Genomic DNA, 21,172 nt, shown 5'->3' on the forward strand with positions numbered 1-21,172 from the left:
TATATATATATATATCATATGCATATATCAGGAAATTTGGTTAAAAAGGGAAAATGAGTTATATCAGAATGATTCCCCGTAGTTTGTTGCATTTCCTTTCTGCCAAAAGTATGTTGTGTGAACATCAAATGTTCCCACTTCAATAATATACTACTAACTGCTCCGGAGGACATGATAAATGTGATATCACAACAGACCTAAAGCCAAAGTTGAAGCCAGTGGTGCATCCACACGTTTCGCTCTGCAAAAAGCAGTCTTCGGATAACAGAAACTTGAAGTTCTTGCTTGTCTCTTCGTGACCGTGCGCTTACAGCAGCACATTCTGCTTTCCATACACTGGCCATTACTTGCCTGTCTTAACTGAAAATTATTTTAATGCTACACATACAGTTTTGTCGCCGAGCTGAATAAAATACGTTCGTTTTGCTTCATGTTTCTGTCAACACTTTGTCTCTCAGTGCCACCGATTCCAACAGAGTGCCCAATTTGGAAATAATTAACCCAGATTGAATTTTATATGTCATGAGCAACTATGCTTTTAGTAAGCCACAAAAATATTCAGAACTGTGTTTTTCCTACCAGTAGAAGGCCGAGCCACCAGAGAAGAACGGTGCCGTTGTCTGAACTTCGATCACTCCATAATCGACATACAGGTAACAACGAGCCCTTTCCTAAATTAGCTTGGAATTATTTTATCACCAAAACAATTCCACGAGAGCTACCTAATCCATTGGTTTCACTGATTGTTTAAGCGGAAAAAGCCGGCAAACTTACAGAGTGACAAACTTAGCGGTGAATAACTCAACGCCAGCATTTTCCACCATAACAAACTGAAACATTTTGGCTCCAGTTATCTTTGATTTTCCGAATTCAAGCAGGAAAAGCACGGGCTTGTAGGGCAGTCACACTATGTGGCAAAATACAAAAAGATTTGGGCGGACGTCGCTATGTTCACTCGCAGATTAAGCGACAATTTTGTGTGACCTAAACCCTCTTGTAGTGTTCCATGCGTAGGTGCTAGTAAATTCCCGCTCCGTCAACCTACTCTACTCTTTTTTTGGTTTTTCAATAACAATGAAGCAAAGTGATCAAAAAGTCGAAGTGACCGTAGAAGCACAGTAGCACTTAGTAGTACACAAACACATTCAGAAATGAGGTGGGAAGCATCAAGGGAACTGCCATGGTTATATGCTACCTATTTCAATAGTCTGGCATGCTCAATTAGATATACAGACAAGAAGCTTCATAGCAAAAATTGTGTCCGATTGCCCTGCCCCAACCAAAGAATGGGAAGTTCACCAAGTTTCCCTATATTTTATCCATGCTGCTGCGATTTATACGTATGTTAGATACTTGACACCTCATCTTTTGTTCATTTTCTCACGTAACTGATAACTGTCCTAATTTTCACCCAAAATGAAGCTTTCCGTTTTTTTGGCAGCTAAATATGCAGTCACGACCGGCACCCATATCTCTGGTATGCAGAATACTGTTGATAACATTCATGGGTGGAGTCATTTGCCTTCCTACTGGAGAAGAAGAGGCATATGAACGATTCCTTTCAGCTACACAAGATTACATGTACCCTGAGCTCAACAATGAGCGAGCCAACACCCGTAAGTGCGGATAGTTATTCAAGATGTGCATTGATGTCAGATTTATTAAAAAAAGCTTACTTTTATGATTTTGAGGTACAATTCAAACACTTTCTCTTTACTAACTGTTTGCGCTTCTGATCCTCCAGAAGTGGAATGACCTGAGGTGAGTAATCTAGGTGATTCATTTAAAAGTGTAAACTAGGCGCCGCACCTGCTTATGTTTGAATACTTACACTTACTTGTACATATGAAGCCAATCCCGTTCAAGCTATGACTCTGATTTGATTTATTCAGAGATCAAACACTGGACGACGGTTCTGACCATGTACAACTTACAATTCAAAACTGTAATACTGAATTTTTTTTCTTTTCTTGCCTATCCCTGATGAGGATATCCGTGACTCTTCTTCGTCTCCCACCTACAAAACACAAGGCTATTTCGGATGCAAGATTTCAGAAATCACGAATTTAGTTCTTCTATGCGGCATGGCTAACTCACAAGTTCGACTGTCCTTAAGTTTGTTGAACTTGTATCCAAAAGCTTCGTGTATGAAATGTAATAATACTAAATGTCTGTTGTGTTAACCTGAACAAATCCCTGGTGTTTTTTCATCCAGTAAGTTTCACTCGTCCGAAAACTGCGTTTTCTCTGTTAGTCAACTCCACTGACATCAGGACTGATAACTGCTGAGTCACTGATTTACGATTCATTCGGACTTCTTTGTATGAGCCATTCGCAAATCTACCAACCGACAAAATGTTAACCCTTTAGCACAATGCATATCTTACCTAGAATTGCTTAATTAAATGCAGTATATTTTCTCACATCTCCATTCTCCACAACGTCATTCATTTTCCTACATTTTTTTGGAAAATAAAAGTACATTTGCACATTCTAAAAATGGCAGATTACCCACCTTTTGAACTAACAGGTTGAACCACTTTGCTGTGTGCTTTTAGCGCGCTATTGTCAATTACAGCCACAACTTTCGCAAAACGTCGCTCAGATTTAACACAGGGACTTTAACGTCGTTGCCTTGTGGCACAAATAAAATTTGTAAAAAAAATCCCGGGATCAATGTCATTTATGGAGTCAGAGAAAATCCTTTCAATCATATCCATTTGTTTCCTGAAAATGCGCATGTCACTGTTTACTACGGTTCTAAGAGCAGATAGTGCGTGACAAAGACTAAAATATTTTGTAAACCAATAGCGAAATTCTCCTTCATTTTTACAGGTGAAACACTGCCGTTTCTATGTGAACAGGTTATCGTGGGTATTCCATGATGACAATCAGAACCTTTGAGATTAAATTGTGATTAGCAGTGCGTTACATTCCGGTATTTGTAGGTTCTTCAATTCATTTAATTTATAGGTACAGAGGCTACAGCATTTCTCGTAGTCACGTACCTAATAATTGCTCGTCTGTAAAATAGCCCCGTACAGCAGCTTAACAGGTGTAAAAGCTCAAGCCGCTTGCTACATATAAGAGCTGTACACGGTATAATCCAAGTACTTCGCTGAGCAATACATCATAAAAACTTTTGCAAGTAATAGTTCCACTCCAGTCTCAACAGGCTGGATATTTGATTTTAGATATTAAACGTGATATGAGACATAATACATGTGAATATATATCGAGATGTGATGCACGCTTTTGACAGACAAGAAGCGAAATAACTTTTTTTGGAAAGAGTCAGAACATTTTATCTATTTTTATTTTTCATTCCACTTTTATTCTCAGAAGTCTGCCATCCATAAGAGACTTACTTCTCTGTCTACATTATTTACTGAGCGTTAAGGAAGAATCGTTTTTTGGCATTCACAGACTGGCCTCAGAATAGAGGTTTTACACTTAAGTTTAACAAACCATTGAGTACCTGACCGGAAGCCTGGCGTGCCATTGTCTCAAACTCCATTATTTGTGACCAGGCGGCTAGCTCACCAAACTCGAATGATGAGTGTAATGTTTTTTCGTGGATTTTGTGGCACCTCAATCTTTCAAAAACACTATTTGTGCAAATAAAGGTAATATTTCGAAGCAACAGTCGTCGCGTTTGCCCTATAGTTCATGAGCAGCAGGCCAAGTGAACAAAGCCGGACTACAGCTCACGTCTCCCATCTGTATTTTCATGTCGTAACTTCACATCGCTAGTTGCCACTGCTCTGGAATCTGGTACCTAAGCGTTAGAAAAGTTAATCTACCGTTGGCGCCAAACCACCACTTCCTTTATGAAACATGCATCATCGCATGCAGGTAGATATCACCTGAAACTCTAGTTTTGTAAGCTTTTTTGACCCTATTGCAACATAGTTACAGTTATCTGATGAAATCTAGTACAGTAACTGTTCTTTATATTAGTGTAAGGTAGTTGGCTTCGATTAACCCGAGCAATTTCTCTGATCGAGCTGCCTCTTGCTGACTCCAGAATAAAATCTCACTATTGAGACTAATATGGAACACACGAATTGGACGGATGCAAAGAAGTGATCGTCAAAGGAAAAAAGTAGGCAGCGAATATGGCAGTTATTCTAGAGCCGTTAGAAAATGCAAATCAGTTCTAGAATACTGCGTAAGCTACGTTGCTATGTGTAATGCAAGGAGTCAGAGACAGTTTTACTTCCAATAAAATACCTTTTATCTCTGACTTAGTAAGGGTAGTTACGGTCCCCTCCGAAGTTCATGAGGTTTCCTCAAGAACGCAGCACACCAATCCGTCAACAATTAAAACACATGGAATTGCAATTGTGAAAGCCTAACAAATCTTCCTTTTGCTTAATATTATACAGCGGATTGGCGATTGTTAATAAAACGGTAGTCCGTTTTATAGTTTACCTTAGGGCCATGACAGTAGGTTGCATGAAGGAACGCTCCCTTTTTTCTCAGTCATTTCTTCTTATGGATGACTGGATATTATACGGACCTCGTCTGCTTAACGAGCTAACCTGCCATGCAAGCTGTTCTATTTATAGCTCCGTTATGGCTCCGGTTGTACCAGACTTAATGTGAACGCACTTGTAGATAAGAGAATTCTTTGATGGAACTCCCATTTAACAGCTTTTGCGCACAGTAGTGTCCAACTGAAGAAGACTTCAAATGGCAGGCATCCACAGTTATGTGTGAAAAACAGTACACCGTGACTTGTTCTGTAAACGGTAGTTTGTCCTTGTTAATCGGCCAATAAAATTTAAAATAGCCAAAACTTTCGGTTGCATTTTTGAGTAGAAACGAATCCTACTTTGGAAAAATTTCAGTCACAAGTTTCGGGGAAGTAATGACGAATAATAATTGAGGAGGTGTTACATTAAGTTTCACTGAAGCACCAAATACATGCTTATTCTGTTTTATGCTCATTCAGTTACAATTCCCTGTGTCCGGCCTTACTGATATGTTAAAATAAGAGAGGTCTCTCTGGAATCAAAATGTACAAGACTAGAAGGATTATTGACAAACAACTGCGTGGATGTTTATTAATGACAAATCTTCAATGGCAGAAGCCATGTATTGGTGCTTACGGCGGTTTTCTTTTTTTTAACGTGGAAGAACTCGTTTTTTCTTTCTTTCGCAGAAAGGATTCCTAGGCGTGTTATTCTAGCTCGTATTTACTAAAACCATTCGAATATGCATTGATAACCAAATCGCAGGAGAGTCTAGGCAGCACCATATTGCCTTAAATGGTCTAAATAAATCTTTTAACTGGGACTATGAACAAGAGCAAAGGAACAAGTTTTCAGAATTGTTATCAAAACTTGGAAATAATCTATCAGTGTCAGTCAACCACGCGTAGTCGAGTAAAGAAGTGTCTACCCACTTTCCTCGAAGAATCTTTTACTTTCTGGTTTTTCAAACTAAGAGTTAGTAAGGATATCTGGTGAGAACGGGACTTTTTCTCTGTTCCGTCAGCAACACTCTGGTACCCACTCCAATCTCCTCTTATTCTTCTGGGTAGGCATCCACATTGGTGTATTGAGCGTGGCACACATTCAGCGCCTCACACACTACTCGCTATGAACATACTTTTGATGGTTCAACCAACATTGAACGGAAAATACGATAAAAATGTTACATAAGTACAGCTGAATTTTGCAGACATGTTGAGTCATATATAATATTCTGAACTGCTGAACTGAGCCCAAAATTTCAGCAGCCCTCCGAATTTATTTACGCCATGCTATCTGGTTGATTCACAAGCCTACACAAGAAGCTGTCCTGTTTTTAGGCTTTTTACACGGCTCTCCATTTTTGCAAGCATTTAAGGAGTGCATATATGTTGCAGTTGGTTTATTGCATTCCTGTCGGTGCTTAATTTTTTCATGAATCTCACTCTTGTTTTAGTATCTGGTCACAATTTGCTACGTGGGGTTCGTTATCATTATGGCGATCAGAATAACCCTCTATACAACGTTCAACGGCGCCGATTCACGCGTCCAGTGGGTCGCTGAATGTTCTGCCAAGCATCTAGCATTCCCAGAAGTTCTCTCACAAACGATTTCCTATAATTAAAGCATGTGGATTGCTCAACCGCTAAATTCTTGACTTCAGCTGTGGTCGGGAGGGCTGAGTAACGTTCTTAAAGGAGCAGAGTCTCCTTCATTAGCGAACCAGATTTTGGTAGCAAAATAGTTTGTCAGGCATCGTCAGTTGACATAAATGTATATGAACTAATGGCGCTCATGTAAGGTTAAATATGTTGGCGATTTTTTATTCGCAGGTGGGGATAGACGCACGCACAAATTATGCACCTATTCAAAGACTTCGACCTATTAAATTATGCTGAGCTCAAAGCTGTGGATGAACCTGTTCAGTTAATCAAAGCGTATTCCATGGTTTAAAACTGCGGACAGGGTTGCAGTTAAACTACACCTAACCTAAACTGAACATATACCTAACCTACCTCCATTTAACGCATCCACGACGGTGTATGTGCCTCAGCATTCTTTCAAGATGAAAATGTCTATCGTGCACACTATTCTTGCCCCAACTTATTCAGACTGAAAGCTATACTTGAACTGCCAAAAGATGCAAATGGGTTACTATTGATAAGATTTCTCATCTGTTTAACGCTTAATCTGGATTTATGAACGGAGTTCATTCATAGAGAATTAATTTCATTCGACATGGGGTTCTTCACTTTACTTTCACTTTACTTCAATTTTACTTTGCACAGCAAAGCAGCAGGTAGCTCTAAAGTCGTTTTGAACAACGCTCCTGCTGACTTTACAAATCACTCCTACGGAAAGGGAAACTAAAATAGAGCCGGCGTATTTAATTTCCAGTATCGTCGGGCTCAACACCTGTTAGATAAAAGAAAAGATGTCAAGAAAGGAAAGCCAGTTTTCTAGAGGAATATTTCTTACACAAAGCAATGGTTTGTTCAAAAATAAGAGAAAAGTTTCATTTACTTATTTACCAAACTCGATGAGGATTGCAACCACTCGTAGCTTAATTAGGCCAAATTGTGGTACACGGAAGACCAAAGTTTTCGACACTTTCTTTATTCTATGGCTTCAAGCTTCCGTGACAGACGACGAGCTTCATAATTACCCAGGTACGATGGTAATGGGTCAGGTTCCAATTTAAGGTACAATTCCGTGTCCAAAAAGGAACACAGTATGCTAGGTAGAGACCAAACTGGTTCAAGTATGACTCGATTGCGCTGATCCATGTTCTTAGCTACACTACACCGTTGGCTAGTTGAAGTGGCCATGTGCAGAATCGGCTTTCATGTTTTTAGGTGATCTGGTCGAACAGTTAAATCCGTCGGTACAAAACTGGTTGCCTGGATCCGTTTTATAACATTTGTACTGACTTATTTGCTTGACATCCAGTTAACGAATTGTTTGAGACATTGTCTGCGGATATTCTGCTGGCCGAGGTGTCTCGTTTTACAGCGTTAACTTAGAATGATTCCTACATTTTCTAATTTTATCGACAAGCAAGATATAATTGTTCCGTTTGAAGTTTACTGGACTGAAAACTATATTTCCGCACTGTCTATTCCAACTTCCAGCCAAGTAATCATTTAATTAATGAATTGATTAAGTGCGTTTTCAGTTCCCAGTCGACACCAGGTACACAGGTTACAAGGCCGTAAAGCTGGTTGGGAAAAACGAAGTGGCTAACACACCACCAACAAGAAAAGTACCTTGTTTTGACAGTTGCTAAATCAGCACCAAAGTTATTTAAGCGAGTAGTAGTTTGTTGCTACATTTCGGATGCAATGGCGATGTACGAAATTCAACACGGGATAGAAATATGGTACAAAAAGCTTCCCGTGGGACCGAAGACCAGAGCAGCTGAGTCATTTTTTATTGTTGCTTAAGTTCTAAAGCATAAAAACGGACTTAACGGCGCTGTTCATGAGGCTAGTCCCTCAATAACCTCCTTCTACCGATTTATCAACTTCCTCTGGCTTTGGGCGCGAAATCAAACGCCCCAGTCAGAAGTGAGACTGTTCTATCCCAATGGGATAAAAATGCGGGTGTAGATGTTGCGAGATTTCTGCAGAATAAAATGCCTATACACCGCATGGTATAGAGAGACAAGTGAAAACCCCAATCATTCAGATTAAAGTCTTATTTTTTCACTAAAAGACTGTTTGGAGCGACCCGAAAATGTATGTTCCTACAATACACACCAATCTAAGCACATGATCATATTTCATTTTTCACATTACCTACGGCGTTTAGCTGAATAACCGCGTTATTTGATGCAACACAGGAATGAGGACTTCAAGTCTTCAGATGACAGCCATCTTACTATTATCCGGATGTGATTAAATTGTATATGCGGTCAATGTTATTCATAGTAGACCACGTCCCACCAATGTTAATGTAAGGACATGAATAACAACGGAACTTTACTTTCAGTATTCAGCGCCAACAGTGAATGTCGTACTGGCGCTGCCAACGCGCACCGGCAGAAGTCGATTTGCTTGGAAAAAGCCAAGCAGATCGATAATACTCATTTCTGCAGCGTACAACTCCAATAGGACGCGTAAATCTGCTCAAACTTTCAGAACTATCTGCTGTTCAAAAACTTATAAAATTCGACTCAATCGATTCCATTCAGTTTATCAGCTCATCGATTCTAACTTCTACATTTTGGTCACCAAACGGTGGAAGAGTTTGAGAAAGAGACCCAGGCCTTGGAGATGACGGCATGTTTACTTAGTTTGGGAAATGAGTAGCTACACATTAAAGGTGATAACTTTGATGCATGAGCACCACTGACTGAAATTGGGCCATTTTTGATGGCATCATTAATTATTAGTGGGTTAAGTCCCGTGGTCCCGATCCAGGGAGGCGAGAGTTACCCATCCGACTAAGTTCACTGGTTAGTTTTTTCATACTTCGTTGCCAGTTCATACACTGTCCACCTATCGGTCGGTTCCACTCAGCACAGGGCTGGGAGAAAAGAGCTCCGCGAGGTGGATGGTCTACTGGCATGGGGAGTACAACCGGCCTAACCTATGAAGCGTGACTAATTCGTCTATCGCAGGATAGTTCCTTCTTTATAATACCACCTGGGATACTTCAGAGTTACTAATCCGATGTTTCCACCGAACCTGACCAAAGCTTTTAAGGCACTGATGGCCAAACACTGGCAACTTTCGTGTGTCTTTCGCACGTGGAGGCCACGTCTCTGATCCTTAGAGCAGCTGGACCACACTACCGTGCTGTAAACTTTGCCCTTGACAAAATCGCGTCACGCCATCGCTACAGGTGTCGGTGGCAAACCTGCCGAATAAAGAAATAATCTAATTTCCAGCCAGTCCAAGAACACTCCAGATGAACAAATTTACCTACCACCTCGATTAGCCCATCTAGAAGCATGGCTTCTTGCCCATATGAAAATTTTTAGCTCATACAATTTTGAATTTAAACCTATGTAAAATTAGGATGCATATTTCTATAGGGTCGGACTTGAAACCAGAATAAATACTCAGGTTGGGCATTCACTGGTTTGTCGAAAAGCGGCACCGATGGGCTAACATCTTTCATCCCACAAGTGTTTATGCTGAGTCTGGTCACTCAGACTTTATATCATCAGCATTCCGAACACATCTGATCGGGTTGTAAACCCTTCTTTGGCTTTTATTTACTTAGCTTTCCTTAACTGACTCGGTTATTGAGATGCGCTCATTTAGGTGACCAAAGCCTCCATCCTAGAAACAGCAAGTGAGATGAGGTTTGGTCGATGCAACTATAACAGATTGGCTGCGGACATTCTACAGGTGAGTCTGATAGGCAGTTGAAAAATTCCAACAACCTAGCACAAAGTACAATAAAGTGCCCAGTATGCAGCATTTATTAGGCTGCTTACTTTGCTACCGTATCACAAACCCACAAAAAATCTTTTTTTGTAGGACGTTTTATTCGCCGTTTATTTAGAAGCAATATTGTAAAGAGTTTTGCCTCGTTTTATCTACATGCTTCGTCTTCCGCAGCAGAACTGCGCTATTTTCTATCACAACTAAGAAGCCGAGAATTGTCAGTGGTAAAAGCGCAAGTTTACTGCTTGGAAGATCCATGGTTGGAACCTGACCTTGGCCTTTTGTCTTTCCCTGTCTAGGCTCGGGCAACCTGTCAGTATCCCAACCCCAGTATCCCCTCGTGCTTCCTTTGGGTGGCGTGGTAGCTGGACTATGTTGACGCAAACACCACGCTAGGACTGCACAAAAAAAGAGCCTGGGACTAAGTACTTTGTGAAAAACAGTGCCGAAATTCGGTTACACGAGCTTCAAATCTTAAAACTGGCACATCACTCCCGCCATAGTATCTACGACATACAAGTGTACAAGTACACCCAACCGAGTTAAATCTTCAAATGTTACTTAAAACATAATTTTTGATTTTCTCTGAAAGCGCTAGAGAATCATGCTTTTATTGGTCAGAAATTTGGAGTCATTTTCCAAAGTAGAGAAAACTGGAAGATGAATAAGGAATACAAAAATTGGCCGTCGTACTTTAAGCCTCCCCAGACATGTTTCGGTTTGACAATGCCGTGTCGTGAAATTCTTGAGATTATGGCGGTATGTCACTCACTAATTTAAAACTAACACTGCTATTCATGGTTAAGCCAACTTTTCCCAAAACTTTATCATCGTAGTCAAACAGTGGATTTACATTTTCCTCCACAAAGCCAACCAAATGACGAAGCTTACACGTTTGAAACATTATGAGTTCATGTTATAAGGCAGCTTGTATAATCCGGGAAGAAACAAACGCAATCACGAAGTAGGCATTCCTCCTCAAAAAACGGACAAATTCCTTTGTTTTACTCAACCTATCAGTGGCTTACAAGCCCGGCAAAATATTCATTTATTTAGCCATAATCCTCTAAGGAGTATCAAAAACCCATTATATTCATCCACAATATCCCTACGACGAACAGTCTGGAGGACTAAAGTGCACTTATTTGACTGATAATGTGTCAGGTGTGCCATGGTATATATAACATGGAATAACTTAATAGAATAATACATTGGACTCAAGTTTAATTCGACTGTGATGCCGAGGCTGCCCAGAGTGGTGCTGAGACGCAGTTTGTACTTGGTACTGTTGGGTAACCGCTGCAATTGGCGTTCAAAACTTGACCACGTATATACCGTGATCTGTGGATTATCCTGTATTATCCACGATTTTATTTAGATCTGTGAGGTGAAAAGTATGTGAACATAAGTGAAGAGTATTCCAGTCATGATCTGGGCTTATATCCAAGTTTGTGAGCTGAAGTGGACTGAAAAACTCATTATTCTGTTAGAAATTGATGAACCCTTGAAGCATTCTTATTAGTGGCCTCAGAATCTAGCTTAGTCGCACGTGATATACTGCACTTGGTCTAAATATTTTGCACGATTTAGAGATGGAGATGAAAATAGACCCTAACAATCTGGTATGCGCTTGCATCCTGATATTTTATTAGGATCTGAATCGACCCGCATTCCACTTCAGAAAACCATTGTGCTGGACTATTGGAAAAAATATGGCTGGAGAATGCATGATATGCTCTTGTTCCAATAATGCGGTCCTCGAAACTCGTAGGCGCTAGATGAAATAAAAGAATAGAAACAACTTAAATGCCTATGAACATCGGTTTATTCATTGGTCGGAATTTCGTAAACCAGCTCTTAACGGGTTCAAGCTTACCGTGTATCGTGAAAGGGGAACAGATTTCGATAAGTTGGTGCACAGTAGAAATATGACTCCAGTCATATAGGTCCGGTAGCGGTACACTTGTGGATGCCGAAATTCATCCTGGGAAATAACGCCATGCGTACGCTAAATTCATGTAACATTTTCTTGTTGGTCACCTCTCAAATTTGAAAAGGATGGAGGGCCTTGGAGCGTGCATAGTTTGGAATCCTGCAAGTGTCCTTTCCTAACGACTTAAAGATTAACTACGGTGCAGACTGACACGTAGAGAATAAAGTATAGAAAAAGAAACCGATCGAGGAAATGACAAAATTCGAATGATTCAGAGGTTCCACCCAAACCAATGAAACAAGCTAAAGAAGCCCGGTATTTAGTCTTCACTGGGCTGTGATTGGGAATCTCACCAAAAAGTCAAGTAGCCGCAGGAAGGATAAACAGTTGAGCTCAGAAACTGAAGCGTCGAAGGAGGTGATGCGAATTAAGGAAGTGTCAATTGGACAGCCGTGAGGCACCAGCGAATCAAGGGATGCTGAAGTCTACACCTGCGAGTAAATACTGGTACACTCAGCTTTCAGCTCACTGACGCAATCGTAAACATCACTCCAGGGTGGGTATCGTGTTGATTGAGGCCATTTTATTAAACTGTTCCAAACAAACACAGAGACTAAAAAGCCCGAAGGCGCCCACTGGATATATGCCTCAGAAGGACAGTCAGTGCTTATATGGCACTAATTGCATGATAAATAAAAAAGCTTGGTCACTGGCGCCAATTCCTGCAAATATTTTACGTAGTTGACCATGCGTGCTGCCAAAAATCATCCGTGAAATAAATTTCTTCATGAATTCCGTGTAGATCTCTTGGAAGTATCTCCAAGCAGAGCACTTATGGAGAAATATTAGTGATATAGACATCCATCTGGCAATAAAATCACACGATCAGTTTGTTCGCTGCTGGACAGTATGTGGTCTCCTTTCTCCCTCTTGTCCAAAGATTCGGCCTGATTCCTGGTGAAAGACAGAAGTAAACTGGTGGCCACCTCAGGGAAGGCAGACGAAACATCCAATTGATAACTCTATGAAATTTCGCATGGGGCATCTTGGCAATACTCCAGGTCAAATGGTCTGCCGGTCAACACCATACGTTTATAGTTCAAGTCTTTAGAGGAAAGAAGGGGTTCATTACTAACTACATTTGCTTTTAAATCTAGCAGCTGGCGTAGCTAATTTACCAGAAATAATAGCTGTGCACAACCACCAACGCACCGCTACGCACTACTACGATCCCCAATAACGTACTGATGATGCCACCTCGGTTGGTGATGAAACGTTTGCAATCAAATTGCCCAGCTCAGCGAACAAGCCAACGACCAGCTGCTCGCCGTGTTCAGCTGGACACGTCAATTTAAATGCTTTTCAAATAGCCCAGCGGCCAGACGTACTTTTCTTTTAAAGTGCTTTTCAACAAATCTCCTTTGGTTGGAAATTCCTAACGTGACCATTGCAACCGGATTGAGCCCACTTTACCTTCTCTAAACCTTAGTTGAATGTTAATGGTCGAATTGTTTCTGTCGCGAAGTTCATGGAAGAACAGTCCTGAAAGTATCCTAATTCTAAAAAAGAACTTACTCCTCGTCTGCACTAGCAAACTCATTCTTCTACATCTTTTCACTCTATATTCCACTCGTGTTATTTCGCCATTTTCTGTCGGTTGGATTGCAGTTGGGCCTTTGAGACTGATTAGGTGCTGGTCTCCCATGGGGGTAATTTCGGTCGTTCTGACGGCAGTGCTAAGTGCTGATCTTTCAACTGCTTGCCCAGTTACCACACAAATGTCCCTTGGGACACATTATTATATATCACCTCCTTTTCTGAGTTCACTGCCACAACTTTAATACTCTTCCTTGACCTTAGTGAAACAGCACCGTCATGTTGCACGTGTTCTGCACTTATCAATGATTATTCCTATGGAAAACCAGGAGGCTGTACAGGTTGCTGGCACTGCCATTAGAGTTTATGATACAATTTGCCCCTCTTCATCGTCAAAATTCAACAGCATTAATAATCACCCACGTAATTGTTCTCAAAGCGGTTATTGGAAGAGTGCTACAGCAGTTTAGGATCTATCCTCAGCGGCCCGGATGAGTCATTGAACGCTTATAGTACGTTCGGCAGCTGCCTCTTAGTAATTCTCTGTTCCGTCCGTCATTTTTCGTTCTGTGTGAAAGTCAGACCGTCTGCAATAGTTACAGTATATCTCTCACTTCTTGTTTTTCTCTCTCCGTTGACGGGCAATTACTTCAAAACCTACAACAACGCAATTTACTTCTGTTAGCAAGCGCGTCTCCATCCCTGCTAACACCTGCACAAATAAGTGATATTAGCGAATAATCACAATAAGCTCATACAAAGAATGGCGTTGCTCACTGGTAGCCTAGTAGTTCAAACTATCCTTTCTTCTAAATGTTTGCGTGCGCAGTCTTTTTCATCCATAAAAGTTGAACACCACAAACGCTGGCACGTCTTCCGCAGCCGCATACCCGACTATTCTCAGCAACACGCGTTAACTGCCCGTCGGACTTTTACCGTCGAAAAACGGTCACCACGCCTTATATGTTTGAAATGTTCGTCAACTGATGGAGTCAAATCCAAACATACACTGTTTGACTCTTATCGCCTTCCAAGTTGTTCACCAGACCGTTCACATGCGTAGATCGTCTCGTTTGTTGATCATAGATTTGTAATAGCGCGAACGTTACGACTAAATTTGTTGCCCGTGAATTCAACAAACTCTGAGTAGTGAAACTGAGCGAGGCAATCATGTTTTAAAACCGGCAGCGTCCATAGTTTCATTTTTACTACTCAAGCACTTCTTCGCGTCCTTTTATTCAGGTGAACAGAATGCTGGGCTATCATCCAACTGCTTAACGCAGTTAAATTGGAACAAAACGCATATTAGTTGAAATGGTTTAGATCAGGATGCTAAAGCGCCCACAATAGTGCGGCCATTATGAAGGCTCCGAATTCGTCCTCTTTGCTAGCATCGTTTACCGTCTTGCCTTTAGGCATTGACGTGCGTGCTTCCGCTCAAGTTTTCCCGCGTCAACTTTCCACAGAGATTAGCTATGTGCACTCATATCTGGACAATGTCATCATCACCACTGACAGCATAACATCAGTGCACAACATTTATGCTTCCCTGTCGTATTTGCATGAGATTATTCGTGCGTGAATTCACATTGGTACGTGGGCTGGGATACTGCCAGGGCGCCTGCCCCTAGACAGGCGGACGGTTATGATCCTCATCCAAAGCCTTTCCCTCAAGAGCCGGCACATGTTTCAACCCCAAACCTGGACGACCAAGGGACTGTGTTCGTCAAACCTCCAACCATTGACCATTCTGATGTGAGTGACTGTGGGTGACGCACGTACACCCTCTAGTATAGCTTGATGGGTCGCGGGGAACAAAAACCATCAGATTCCGGTCAGGTCTAGTCTCTTCGTAGTGGACAGTGTAACAGCATAAAAACTCATCATCCGTCCAGATTACAGGCGTCGTATCAATATGCATTTCATCCTTTGGTGGGTCAAGCCGGCTTTCGGCTAGTCATTCCAGCCGGTTGCTTTCCGGCACAACAAACTATCTCTGCCGGATGAACTCTCCTGCATTCCTCCTAAAATTAGGTCATCCTCATCTCTTAATATAGGTCATTTCAACGTGTATAGACACGCAGCCCACGTCTCCAGCTGTTCCCGTATTCTCCTTATGGAGCCTTACATGAGAATTTCTCTATGATATTTCCTAACTAGTACTTCGCAGTATTCCTCACCCCAAGGTGATGTTTGCTCAGTGACGAGATTTCTATATCCACACTACTGATTAAATTAGTCTGGGTCTGTTTATTGGTTTTTGTGAAGACCGAAAAATCCATAAACCAGAAAAATATGAGTGTACTTAAAGCTACAAGGCTCCCATTCGTTGTGTATAACACATGTTTGTGAGACCTCTGTGTTTTCCTCTTTCCTGGTTGGTCACAAACTACCCTTTTCCGCCAATACAGGATGAAACGTCTGAACGTTTGGTTAGGTTCTTGCCAAGCGTCGTCCGGACAAAACACCGACCCATAATGCTCGCTTCTCAAATTAATCAACTCACTAATAGCCTATTACCCTTTCGATGCCAATTTCGAGATGGTCGCCCTGAAAGAAGAAGTCCTGTTTTGCAAGCAGACTTAATCAGGTGTCTCGCACCTGATCAAAACTGCTGGGGAGAACTAAACTGCTATTCGTTGAAACAAACCTATCGGGTTCAATAGCAGTCTCTCCGTATGCAAAATTTTCATTTTCTGTCTGACCAGGACGTGGCTGCAAAAGTAGCAGTTGCCTCATTAGAAATTTTTTTTACTACTGTTTCCAAAAACCTTATCCTTCCACACTGCTTTGTTGAAGGAGGTGCTGAGGTCTCAACAGAAGTTTTATCCTGTAAGTAAAGTCAGTTAATGCCAAAGAGCCCTTAAGTACTGCAGTCTGCTTCACCCTTATTGGGAATGGTCAGCGGTGTACGCTTCAGGAATCACCAGGACGGTTTGGACTCGCAGCTTTCCGGTATGTAGCTTAAGGCTAAATCTTCTGACCGCGGGTAGTTGATTATCAGTGAGACTAACTGGCACCTCGACTGGATATAGCACCACTCAACCTTTAATCAAAAAGGCAAGGCATCGACTGTAAGTTGAGTCCGAATCTTGCCGTAAATCTGTCAAATGTGCATCTTATGTAATCCAGTCATAAATGGAATGCTATATAGTGCTTGTCGGCTTTTCAGTATAAATTGTGCCCATGGGATCTAAACATCAATCACTTTGTGCTACAAAAAGCCTACAACCATTGTTTTGCACCACAACAAGTCTTCCGACTAAAAAGAGTCAAAACTAATAAAGTATGTGTGCAACAGTATTCTGTGTCTGAGTTAATCACATTTCAGAAAGTATAGTATTCAGCTACTAGCTAAAGGGCCTCGGATTCAAATCTCTTCAGTGTTTCGTGAGATACACACCACGGATTTTATTCTCAGCAAGGGTTAAACTACCATACAATAGCTCCTTGCCGTTAATCCCATCCCGATAATCCCTTGAAGGACAAAATCTTGAATGGGATTTCAAAATCTCCCATTATTGTCACTGCAATAATGTTGTTCGTGGAATTCTGGGATCCACATCTATGTCGTCAGGTGAAGTTAGTAGAACTCCTTCGTATCGTAAAGCGATATAGCACCTTTGTATTTGCATTTCACTTTGTTTGAGGTAAGCAGGCTGATTCCAAAACGTTGTGCAGGATTGCTGAAGCCAAAGTGGGACGGGAAGCCTGAGGTGGGCCTGTTACATTCAAATGCTATGGTTCAACTTTTCGCATGGTTTTCGGTCATACATCCGGCGTCAGGAAGCAACATGCAATGCTTAGTCGCAGCGCAATTAGCAAAGCCTCCAACCATTACGCAATGTACCTTGCCACGGGTCTCAATTTATTCACAATTGTGCAGTGAAACCCTATTCAAAAAATTCCTTTCGTTGAACTTAGCAGCACGAGTATATATTACGTTTGCTACTTTACCTTGAGTAAGATGCCGATATGACTCTCTTTCTCTAAGTTATTATGGAGTTCGGCCTGTCTGAAAACGGGCGAAGGAGCGGTGAATTGCATACCAAGACAATTAATCGGGGCGTAGCAAAAATGCTCACAAAAGCTATTCAAAGCGCTTGGAACCTGTTGTTCTGTAGCGCAATTGGATGAATATTTCTCCAGACATAATTTAAGTGTTTTCACTGAATACAGGAACATAAAACCCCTTTGCCAACTTCAGTGAGCCAGCCACCTTGGAGTATTCTCGTTTGTTCATATAATTACGGCTGTGTTCATTTGATTGCCAGACTAATTCGAACCGCACTGCATCAAATACGGAAAAATCAAGGAAAAATATCCCCCAGGTTTTCTGATCATTTGCAAACAGGCATTGAAAGGCCTATTGAGGAAAAGGATGAGTCATTTTCTCAGTTGATCCAGGTTCATAGATGTGTCCAGCCGCTTTTTTGCAGCAGAGAATTGACTGTTGACGTGGACTAGCAATTGCGTTTCCAAATCCGTTTGTCAGTTCACTTATTTTGCGTTCCGATGATTAAGCCTTGATAAAACAAAATTGATTACCTGATTCATTTGCACGACCAGACCCACAAAACTCGAGTAAGGCCCTGAGAAGCAAAACGTGTGGAGAAAACGTTCTTCTTTTATACCTTCTTTGCTTAACGTTGTCAAATTCTGGTTCTAATCGATCCTCATGCGCTGTGGCCAGAAGTTACTTCGCTGATGCCCCGACAGCGGGAATCACGCAAAATGTGTCCTCACATGTTGCTGTCGGAAAAATTTGAATGTATTTCTAATGACTGGGATCAGGTCACACTACAATGATAGTAGTCCTTAAGTTTTTGAGAGGAATGAAGTGCCGGAATCTGCTGTGGCGTTTTGTACCTTTATTTTACTTCCATTATAACACTACGTATTTCATCAATTGCATAATCGTTTTTGTTTGAATACGAAAAACTACAGAAACGCGCACTTGTACAATTTCACATAATACAAGCGTGGTCACGTGTTCTGACTCTCTCTTCTGATTTCACTCGCGCTTGCAGCGGTCATTCGCGAGTCCCATGTACTAACTGTGGTACCAAAACACCTCAGACATCTTCGGGATCTATTATATGTGGGAACTCTTCAGAAGAAGACCTCTTGACCAACATAATTGGATTGTTGTTTATTCGCTGACCTGGGCCAACGACGAATTATTTTAAGGAGAACAATTGTTAGTGAGTCTGTTCCATCTGATCTCTTTATTTTTGTATACCCAACCTAGCGTAATTATTTTTATTTCTTTGCCACACACTCCTGGTAAACTAACTTATTGGGTAGCCATACCACTACAAATTTGGTGAGCCCGAGTATTTCTAGATATTTTTTGAAAGCTTTTTCTTTCAAGCCGTCGTGATTTTGTTCCTTTTCCCGGTAATTATAGACGCACACTTTGATTCAGCGGATTTAGTCGAGAATGCAATTAGCATACGTTTGCCAGGCTACAATCCACGCAACCCCAGGGTATGGTTTCACCAGGTGGAGGCTGTATTTGCTACACGACGCATCACTTCCCAAGTCACCCGGTTATCGTATGCTGTCCAGCACCTTCCTTGTGATGTAGCAACAGAAGTTGAAGATCTGTTAGAAGATATTCCTAGGGAAAATCCGTATGACGCCCTTCGAGTGGCCGTCATAAGTCGGACAGGGAAATCAGAGAACAAAATGCTACGGCATCTATTCACCACTGTCGAACTTGGGGACAGATCGCCATCACAAATACTTCTCCACATGCGCAGTCTCCTCTGCGACCGTAAGCTAGCGGTGGAAATCCTGGCCCGACTATGGCTCGACAAACTCCCACCCTCCATGTCCCACGTCATCAGCGCTTTCGTTGACGACCACAGCTTGGAGCAGCTAGCCCAAATGGCGGATAAGATACACGAAACATACCCGGTAACCTCGTAAACTCCGTCTCCCGCCCTGCGCAAACTGCAGATTCCCACCCGCTTTTTGCTTCTATATCGCACCTACAAGCCAAGTTTGACGCTTTGACCGATCGCCTACAACGGTTAGAGATCAACAGGCATCGACCACAATCACGATCCAGATCGTTGTCTCGTGCCCGTCCCTCTTGGTGCTGGTATTACCAATCTTATGGCCCAAAAACACGCAAACGTCAACCACCTTGTTCCTTCAAGCCGCGTTTTAACACCCCTTTAAACACCCCGGCCAGTCAGTAACGACGAAGACTGTCTGTGGCCCTCCTCGCACGAGTCGCCTGTTCCACATCATCGATCGTTCAAGTGGTCTACGTTTTTTGTAGATACGGGAGTTGAAGTTAGTGCGCTACCACATAAGAATCCACTCCTCGATTCCGCTCCTTTCTCGTTACAAGCCGCTAACGGTACCCGCATCGCTACATACGGCGAACGTTCCCTTACTCTTGACCGTGAATTGCGACGTGCGTTCAAGTGGATCTTCCTTTTGGTGACGTCCAAAACACCCATCATCGGTGCAGATTTCCTGACCCATTACAATCTATCTGTCGACGTGCGACACAAACGTCTCTTAGACACGCTTACTTCCCTCTCAGTCAACGGAATTAGTGCCCCAGCTTCATCCACAGGTATCCGAGTTATCTTACCGGATTCACATTTTGCTGACATACTTAGGGATTTTCCAACCCTTACTCACCCATGTCAGTACACCCAACCGGTCACTCATTCCATCGTTCACCACATTCAAACGAGAGGTCCACCTGTCCATGCCAACCCCCGCCGACTTCATCCGGATAAGCTACAAATCGCAAAACACGAGTTCGAACACATGCTCGAACTCGGCATCATCCGCCCTTCATCGAGTCACTGGTCATCACCCCTACATATGGTACCTATGAAACCTAAAGGTGATTGGAGACCCTGTGGAGATTACCGTTCTCTCAACAACGCTACTATCCCAGACGTGTATCCCATCCCATAGATCCACGATTTCGCAAGTACCCTATGCCATACGAACATCTCCAAACTCGATATCGTAAGAGCATACTACCACATACCCGTAGCCCCGGATGACATTCCCAAAAGGAAGTCAATTCTTGCACAAGCCAAACTGAAGCAAATGATTGGCTGGTCCTAGTCACGTGATTCATACCGAAACATGCAACAACTGCACACGAAGCTCAGCTGCTCAACAGAAATTTGCATGCGCGGGGGGCCGCTTGTGGCTTGGTGGCCGAGCGTGATACGTTTGGGGGCGGCCCTCATGGTTCGTGGTTCCAGTCCGGGCGACTTCGCTCGACACCTTTTCGACTTCCCTGGTTAACATGTTGCTTCATAGGATGCCACTGTTTTTGCTGAGTCATATATAGCACTAAAATATAATTCACCAAGATGAAAGCAACCTAACGTTCCGAATGCGAGGACTTGACTATGGTTACATATCCATGACTATAGTTATGTTTGAATCAAGATTTCCGAAGACAAATGTCGAGTTCCTCACAAGCTTTAAGTGGAAGAAATGATGTGGTCAGAAGAAAATTGTGCGAAGAATGGCATTTCGATGGATACATTAGAGTTCGTGGATACATTCTGTGTTGTTAAGATTTTTTATTTTATAAACGTCCTATGGCAGGTATTTCACGCGGAGAAGCGGAGGCATCCTGCAATAAATTATTAAAATTGTTCCATGCTATTTACTCGCTTGCACTGACAGTCCATCTTTCCTTGGTTTACGCGCTTCAATCATTTAACTCGTTTTTTCTTCAGAGTCGGCGACTTTCGGTCTGGACCGGGCAGCTGCTG

General features: G+C 42.1%; 1 protein-coding gene across 1 annotated transcript in view; it reads left to right on the forward strand.

The window, feature by feature from the left end:
• T265_07498 (hypothetical protein) overlaps positions 1-6,101 on the forward strand; it is a gene marked incomplete at both ends in the record, with an annotated part of 23,991 nt that extends 17,890 nt beyond the window's left edge. The window contains 2 exons of the mRNA XM_009173035.1: positions 1,442-1,616; positions 5,935-6,101. Coding sequence (XP_009171299.1) covers positions 1,442-1,616; positions 5,935-6,041 — 282 coding nt within the window. The remainder of the gene's footprint in view (positions 1-1,441; positions 1,617-5,934) is intronic.
• Positions 6,102-21,172: the final 15,071 nt, after the last annotated feature.

This window comes from Opisthorchis viverrini (genome assembly GCF_000715545.1).
Source record: "Opisthorchis viverrini unplaced genomic scaffold opera_v5_177, whole genome shotgun sequence".
Taxonomy (NCBI): Eukaryota; Metazoa; Platyhelminthes; class Trematoda; order Opisthorchiida; family Opisthorchiidae; genus Opisthorchis; species Opisthorchis viverrini.